This window comes from Glarea lozoyensis (genome assembly GCF_000409485.1).
Source record: "Glarea lozoyensis ATCC 20868 chromosome Unknown GLAREA10, whole genome shotgun sequence".
In the NCBI taxonomy this organism is placed as follows: Eukaryota; Fungi; Ascomycota; class Leotiomycetes; order Helotiales; family Helotiaceae; genus Glarea; species Glarea lozoyensis.
Window position 1 is genome coordinate 1,609,590 of NW_007360984.1, and position 8,964 is coordinate 1,618,553.

An 8,964-nucleotide genomic window follows, 5' to 3' on the forward strand; every position below is an offset into this window, starting at 1 on the left:
ACCGTTACGTAACGAAGGAAGTTCGATAAGTTCGCTAGGCGAACCTATCGAACCGGCTAGGAGTTCGACGAGTTCAACTAGTAAACCTATCGAACTTAAGGAAAGAAAGTTCTATATAATAATTATAATTTCCTTAGATAGGAGCTTTGTACTTAACTTATTATAGTAATAGTATATTATCTATTTAACTTACTCTTATTATAACGAATAGATCTCCGAATCTATAAGTAATAATCTTATACGTACTTCTTAATATACTAACCTTACGATAACCCTAGTCTACCCCGGGTAGAACCGAATCGTTATATAAACTAATAGATATTAACTAAAAAGTCTTAACTAAGGTATTTAGCGCTTAATATAGAAAAGTTAAGTAGTATAACTAGAGATCTAAAGGGCCTTAGTATAATAAAAAAGAAAAAATAAGATAACGTAATAATAACCTTTATTTATAGTATAGATCTAACTATTACTTTATAGTCGATTATAAAGTAGTTCTAAAAAATAACTACTCTAGTAATATAAAGTCTAAGTCGAAGATAACTAAGAAAGCTATTGCCTCGACTAAGAGTAATAAGAAGATAAGAGGTAAGGTTATTAAGAAGAAGGTTAAGAATAAAGAAAGCTTAGTATCGAATAACTCTAGTAAAGAGAGTAAAGTATTAGAAAAAGAATAGCTTCTAACTATAGCTACTATTAAAAGCGATTAGAGAAAGTATTAGTTTATAATATATAGAAAGACTTTAAAAATAATATAAATAGATTAGTATTTAATATACTAGTATTAGTTAATAGAATTAATATAAAGACTCTTATTAATACTAGATATTCTACTTATAGTATAATTAATTTCTACTTTATAAGAAAATATAAACTTCTATACTATTAAATTCTATCTTAAGCTATAGTAGCTTTTAATAAATATAAAGAAGTAGTAGACTCTATTACGTATTTCTCTCTAGATATAGAAGGCTACTATAAGTCTAGATATTTTATATATATTATCCCGAGAATAGATAATAAGAATATAGTAATTAGAATACTCTAGATAGTAGTCTATAATATAAAGATAAATAAAAAGAATAGAGAGATCTTTATCTCGAGCTCTAAGACTAGAGTAAAGTACGTTCTAGAAGAGAAAATTAAACTAGACTATAAGTAGATTTCTACTATAGTATTTATAACTCTAATAAAGGGTTTCTAAACTAATAAGTATAAAGCTAAATAAACTATACTTTTAAGTAATATAGCTCGATATATAGCGAGTAAGGGCGCGCTATATTCTCTATAAAAGAAGTATTATATAGAAGTATTTATAGCTTCTATAAAGAATATTAATAAGGCGCTATAGAGTAAGAAGAAACTAGATATAGATATATTATTACTACTATAATATAAGTAGTTTTAAGTACTCTTTAATATAAATAAAGTAAATAAACTATCTCTATACTAAGTAGATATTAACTACTATATTAAGCTAGAAAAAGTAGATAGAAAAGACGCTATAATTCTCTAGAGACTACTATATAATATATTATAAGATAAACTACTAGTTCTTTAAAAGACTCTAATAAATCTATTAGATAAAGAGTTTATTTAGGTTAGTAGTTCTTTTACTATAGTATCTATATTATTTACAAAAAAACTAGAAAGAGAGTTAAGATTCTATATTAACTATAGAGAGTTAAACGTACTAATAAAGAAGAACTAATATCTACTTTCTCTAATTTATAAAATACTATAAACTATAGATAGAGTATACTAGTTCTTAAAGTTTAATATTATAGCTATATTCTATAAGATTAAAATAGTAAAAGGAGAGAAATAGATAACTATCTTTAGAATAAGATATAGTCTATATAAATAGCTTATTACTTCTTTCGGCTTAGTAAATACTTCGAGTACGTTTTAGAAGTATATTAACTAGACTTTATAGGGCTACTTAGATAAGTTCTATTTAGTATACGTTAATAATATTCTAGTATATATAATAGAATTACTATAAAAGTATAGAAAATATATTAATTAGATACTAATACGTCTTTAAGAAGCTAGCCTATAATTAGATATTAGTAAAAGCGAGTTTAAGGTAAAGTCTATAAAGTATCTCGACTTTATTATTAAAGTAGAGAAGAGAGTTTAGATAGACTTCGAGAAAGTTAAAGCTATTCTTAAATAAAAAGCCTTAAAGATAGTAAAAGAAGTTTAAGAATTTCTAGACTTTATAAACTTTTATAGAAAGTTTATTAAGAACTTTTTAAATATAGTAAAGCTAATAATAGCGCTTATACTTAAGAATACCTTATTCTAGTAGAATAAGAGTATATAGAATAGCTTTAAGAGGCTAAAGAAGATATTTATAGAAGGGCCCTTACTAGCGGCGTTTAACTATAATCTAGAGATACTATTAGAAATAGATTTATTAGAATACTATATAGAGGGGGTCCTTATATAGTAGTAAAGAGATAGTTTACTTCGACTTTATAGGTTCTTTTTAAAGAAGAATAATAGTACTAAATATAACTATAAGATCTATAATAAGAAGATATTAGTAATTATTAGATACTTAGAAGAGTAGAAAGTAGAACGTAAGAGCGTTCGCGAGTTTAAGATTAAAATAGACTATAAGAACCTAGAATACTTTATAATAGTAAAGAAGTTAATAGAAAGATAAGTAAGATAGTTTCTTAAGCTATTCTAGTTTAACTTTAAGCTCTTATATATCTCGGGTAAGAATAATAAGCGAGTAGATACTCTATTAAAAAGAGATTAGAATATACTATAAGGAGACTTAGATAAGAGGCTCTAGGCTAGAACTCTATAACTCTTAAAACTAGAGACCCTTATAAAGTTACTAAAGAATATTATTAAGGTTACCTATAAGATATAGGTAAAACTAGTAATATAAAGCCGTTATAGAGTTAAAGAAAAAACTATAATAATAATAATATTAGAGCCGACTATAGATAAGTTAGGTAATACTAGTAGCGCCTTAGAGATTTCTAGGTAAGATAGTTCTAAGGACTCGATTCTAGTAAATAAGACCTCTAACGAGGAAGAAGTTTTCTTCGGCCTAGATAGAACTCTAGAAAACGAAGAGTTAGCGACTCTCTAGAAAACTATAGAAGAGAAGAACGAGGTCTACTAGGTATTAATAGAATATATATAGAAAGAGATAAGGAAATTTCTAGCTAAGATTAAGCTATAGGTATTAATAAACAAGTACTCTCTCTCTAGTATAAGGAAATTATAGTTTTACGAAAGACGTTAAGTACCTAATTCTAAAGAGCTTAGAATAAAGTTAATTTAGTAAGTATACGACTCGATTATCTATAGATACCTAGGACGAGAGGCTACTAATACTATCCTTATAAGATAGTAAATCCTTTAATCGAATCTTCGACTTTTAGGTGTATTTTAATATTTTTTAGTGGGGGTAGTACGTGGGTGGCCCGTGAGTCTTGTCACCCACTGGTGCTCCTTAAACTTGCTTTCAATCTTAAAATACTCGGCTTTCCTGATACCGCTATACTAGTCCAAATACACGAGCTCGTCTTTCCTCGCTATTGAACGAGATCTGCTCCCTGTTATCACTGTCTTTGCACATATCCCTTACGCGAGATCGTGGCATAATCGATGAGATATGCTTATGACTAGTAGAACGGGTCGCTTTACTTTCGTTGCTACGTATAAGTAGCATGCATTTTCAATATTATCTTACTCCATTTGGTGCCTCAAAAAGTCATTACCGCATTGGCCTTTCCTGGTTCGCACATTGATCACGTGATACATCTAGTCAAAAGAGCTTACAATGTAGATTAATTTTCTCTATTCCCATTTAATCAAAGTAGGATTTTAGATATCTAATATCTTATTCCGTTTTGCGATCTTAAGATCACTTGGATAACGGAGAAGCCAGACATATGATAGCAAAATCCATATGAACTCGCATGCAATGCGGCATCATTACATATAATATCGTTCCATATCTGGTGATCGAAAATATGTTCTGGAAGAGGTTTGATAAAATCCGCGACTCATGCCAGACCAAGTGCAAGTCGGCCTGTTCGGTGATGAAGATTTGGCGCTCTAGCATTCTCTGCCGAAGCAAAGGTCGAGTATTTGTTGGCCTCCCCGCAAGCCACAAGTATGGATAGATTTGCTTGAGTCTCGAGACGTCCAGATCCAAAGTTATGAAAGCGGCAGCGTCGCTGCCAAGGCGTACGAGCTCGTTATCTTGATCATAGTATGCGGCTGGTAGAGATGCTATAGATAGCCCCGCTGGCGCTGGCAGTTCGGATTTAAGAGGGCTTGCAGTGGCAGAGAATGAAGGAGATAGCTGCCAGAGATGTTGATTTAGTGAAATTAATGGGTTGTAATTTAACACGCGACTAACATTTTTTGCCATATCGCAGTACACCAAGCGCATGTAGATATTCCTTAGGATAGTGCGACCGTGACAATCCTCAAAGTCGCTATCCGCGCGCAGTATTTTCGACATTGGGAAATCCCCCGATCGTCATACCCCGCTACCAAGGCTGGATATTTTTCGCATGGAGGACATTTCTGAAGAAGAGGCAGGCGGATCTGGCTAGTGCGATTTGTGTGGGTTGTAATTTTACGCAGGAGGAGGCGGATGAGGTGGCGAGACTGATTAGGAAGGAGGATTTAAAGAGTAATGAGGAGACGCAGATATGTTTATGTTTACCGAGGGGTATTAGATACTGATTTTGGTCAAAAGGTTTTGGAGGATGTGGCTTGTCTAGTGTTCTTGGATGATCAGTTCGATGGGTTTGAGAAGGGAATTGAGGACGAGGAGAAGGTCTTGAAGATCTTACAGAAGACGTGGTTGAAGATGAGTACAGAGGGAATGAAACTGGCGTTGAGTTTGGAGATGAGTGATAAGAGTAGGGAATTGACTAAGAAGGCTTTGGCAGGATGAAGGAGGGGTCCATAATAACGGGACGTTGTTTGGTTAGGAGGTAGAGGGTAGAGGGCAGAGGGATAGCGTTGAGGTATACCCACAGGAAAGGAATGAATCTATTCATAGAGTCTCCTTCCACGGGTTTGTCTTTGTCTAAATGATGGCCATAGTATGTCTCTTTTTCGAGTTGAATTATATGATACTGTGGTTGATCTATCACGGAATTATAGAAGCGATATATCTAACAGCATTGTACGAGGAAGTTCCAGCGCCTTGGAACTCGAGATGGTGCGCATGGGAATCTTGACATCTAAATAAAAACAAATGACCTGAGAAAATGAGATATTGACATCGTCGTGGTGATATAATCTTGGAACTAGCTGAAACAAATCCACAGCTATCGTATCTGAATTTAACGAGTAAATAGACAAAATAAAAGCACAAATTGCATAGGCGTTCTTTTAGTCCGTTTACTTCTGTCCAGATTTGGTTTTTGCTTTAGCCGAGTTTCGTAACAAAGCTCCCGTTCTGTAGAATGATAGGTAGGTCGGCAGTGCGAAGATGAACCTCATGTATTAGGCGAAATCCTTTTACAGAATTATATTAAGAAACCAGTACTTCAGCAACTGTTTGCTTGACTATACTTCAACCTTCCCATCTTACAAATCTCGACGTCCTTCCCATACACGCCACGACGCTATCAAGTGTTTAGTGATTTCTTCTACCCCGATAGGCTGCTTAACCAGACATTCTGGATCTGGTTCGTTTTTCTCCCTTATGCTGGCAGTAAGTTCTGCCATTGAAATCCCTAACTCGTTGACGAGTTTAAACAGCCAAGAAAGCCTGCTGAGGTACCAGTCGTCCTTAGTAGATCCACCCACGCCTTTGCACAGTGCAGAAGTCTTTCCACAATGATATTCATACTCCATCCAGTGGATATATTCGACAATCTCTCGTTTCGCAGATTCAGCTGGATTTCTGTTCGGACAGTAAACATATAAAGGCCTAAATCTAAAGCAGTCATTTTTGCTGTCCACTTCATATATGGGCTGTGGCTGCTCTGGATTAGCTTAATATTCATGGTAGCGGTAAAGATGTAGGGAATATACACCGTGGATGACTTTTTCCTTTACAATGCTTTTATCTTTCTCACTTGCTTCCATACAAGATTTTTTAAGTGCCGCTTTGATTTGTTGTATCCATTCATCAACAAGTTCTTCATACGGTTTAGCTGAACTCAGCGCCATTTCTTCTTGTAACATGTCGATAAACTCGAACTCTTCCTCCAGAATCGCATCGATATCTTCATCGGGCATTGGGGCGTGCCCCTGAGAGTTTGGCGGAGAGAAATAGCCCTGACGGCGGCCGCAGCAAACATGTGTCATTCCTAGGTCGTCAAATTTCGCTCTGCGAATGAGAGAAAGAACAATGACTCTGGCCTCAGTTAAGTTTCGGTGTTTGAGAATCAGAGTGAGCCATTCTAGTGACCATATAGGTACGGTGGTGACGTAGAAGCTACCAGTTTGAGCTTGCATGCAAAGTACCGAGGAAGGAAGGCAACCACCAAGTGAGCAGGGACACCTACAGTTATCGATACACAGTGGGTCTGCGTCGTTGGCGAGAAGTACGCATAGAGTGTCGATAGCTCCCCAGGTATTGCTTGATACAGAGCGCAGCAAGCTATCAAGCATATGGTGAAGTGCAGTATGGTGTGAATTGTCCTGGATGTCGATTTCTACACCAATAGCAAGAAGCCTGCGCGCCACGTCCGGCACACTACAGTGATTGTATATAGCTGTGATAAGCGCGTGGTGACCGGCACTATTCACATGATTGATTCGTGTGAAGCCTTTCTCAAGCAGGATGTCAATTTCCTCTGCAGATCTGACGTAATGCAAAAGGGTATTGTCCTGCAACTCTCTGTCCTGGTCTTTAATCATAAAGTCGACCGAGCCACACTTAGCTAGGAATTGCTGGAATGACACCTTCCTTTTTCCAAGATAGTCTGGGTAGGCCACGTAATACCACGTCGTGAGCATTTGCGCCCAGCCCTCAATTATTATCTTTTCTAACGCATCTTCTTCAACCTTCTTTTCTACCCAGCAGAGGTATGTAAAAAGCAGGTCCCAATTGCCACGAACAGCAGCATATTGCATAAAGGTACGGTTGTATCGTTTACACTGGATATCTAATTTTGCTCCGTATTCCAGGAGTGCGATAAAACAATCCTCGGAGTTTGAACCAGCCGCGTACATGAGGGGTGTGATGCCATAGATATCTGTAGCATCTAAATTATGATCAGCTTTAATTAGTGCAACGAGACGCTGGCAGTTGGAAGTTGCAAGGTGCATAGGGGTCTGATCCAGGAAGTTCTTTTCGTCTTTGGCAGAGCTAGAGAGCCATTTGTAAAATGACTCATCCGAACCAAGTAAAACGGCTGTATGAAGGGGTGACATATCAGCAAAGCCTATGTAGGAAGATTAGCACAAAACAGTTGACGTCGTAGTTGAGGATGCGACTTACCTTGATTGTTCTTAAGTAGCTTTCCTAAGTACTCAAGGAAGAATGGATCCTCCACTATGTCCTCGGCTATCCAGTCTGGTGAAGATGGGGGGGCCAGTTCTGTGCCAGCGGAGAGTCGAATATCGTAACATCGAGGCCAAGATCAAGAAGATGGTCCAGCAATTCTAGATGAGGCCCTTCCCCAATCCAGTTTACACAGCGAGTGAGGAATCTATAGAAGTATCTCGTCAACTAAACGTACTTAGAACGTTATACTGCACATGCAGTCTGCTTAATAAACAAATATTAAGACATTCTTACCTCGTATCTTTTATTCCCCGCGTCATCCCAAACTCGCCCATAAAGAGCTCGAGAAGGGAGTATTGACCTGCTCTATCCACTGGGCCCCAGCGCGGTACCCTTAAGAGTTCCTATCTCAATTGTTACACACATTGACTAGTCATGAACCCAAAAATCTTACCTCAATATACGAATGTCCGGCCGGGTTGACGTGATTTTTAAAGGTCGAATCTGACCGAAAGAGATCAAGAAATTTATCTCGTGCTTCTTCGACTGTTATGATATCTTTCTCATATCTCAACAAGGTCTCAAACCCAGGAGAAGTATATCGAACGATGTGTTCCACTTCGAAAGCAGGACGAAGCGAGAATCTGGCTTGTGTAGCAAGAACAAAAAGCTCAATTGTCGCCGACGATGGAATTGCACACTGTGAAAGTGTGAACCTGAAAGATACTCCATACTTAGTACCATTGCAAAATTTGCTGTTGCAAGTCTGGCGGGATATCAAACGTGTATATTCTAGTGCCCAGAAGCGTCGTTTTATTCTTACTGTGTGGTGGCAGCGACAAGAGCAGTGCCTTTCTGCACAGTTCCAGTTATGTCTGTACTCAGAAGATTGTGCGCAGGTGATAGTGCGGTTAACAAGCGCAGGCTTGTCGGATGGATATGAGGATGATGTTAATGGTAATGGAGAAGCTGTGACAGTTTCACCCCCAAAGCTCGAGGTAAGCAATGACGAGAGGAAATTCTGCATTACTAGCATATGTTCCTCTTGTCGTAGTACGGTGTGGCGTGTGTTGATTCTGTAGGAATGTTGGCTCTAGAATAAAGGTAACATTAAGAGGGTACACTCACATAATCAAATCTAACTTAACAGTCCGAATACTGTCCTGGAGGGCTTCTACATCCTCTTTCCAGTGTCGGAAAAGAAAGATTTTCGGCATTTTTGTCTTCTTTGGTTCTAACTGGGCTGCGAACTTCCTCTTCAGCTTTTCGAGGCCGCTAATGACTTGTCCCAAACTTGCATTGCCCATTTCGAGCACGAAATGTTCATTGCGCGCGGCCTCTTCAAGGAAGCGCTTCAACACTTTTAGCTCATCTGCTAGAGCGTCCAACTCAGCTGGAGCCTTATCTGCGGATCTCTGTACATCGCGTAAAGTGTCGATGCCACTGATAAGCTTGGGAATTAGAGAGGCGATTCCAGCAACGCCGGCAACTACACCGAAGACTTCAGCCAT

The 8,964-nt window shown here is 37.4% G+C and overlaps 1 protein-coding gene across 1 annotated transcript; it reads right to left on the minus strand.

Moving 5' to 3' along the window:
- Nucleotides 1-5,583: 5,583 nt before the first annotated feature.
- Nucleotides 5,584-8,964, minus strand: GLAREA_05553 (Ankyrin repeat-containing protein; the record flags this gene model as incomplete). Its single annotated transcript, XM_008078842.1, has 7 exons — nucleotides 5,584-5,973; nucleotides 6,034-7,391; nucleotides 7,448-7,546; nucleotides 7,815-7,857; nucleotides 7,908-8,169; nucleotides 8,277-8,378; nucleotides 8,582-8,964. 7 exons carry the CDS (start codon nucleotides 8,962-8,964, stop codon nucleotides 5,584-5,586), a joined length of 2,637 nt encoding a protein of 878 aa, XP_008077033.1.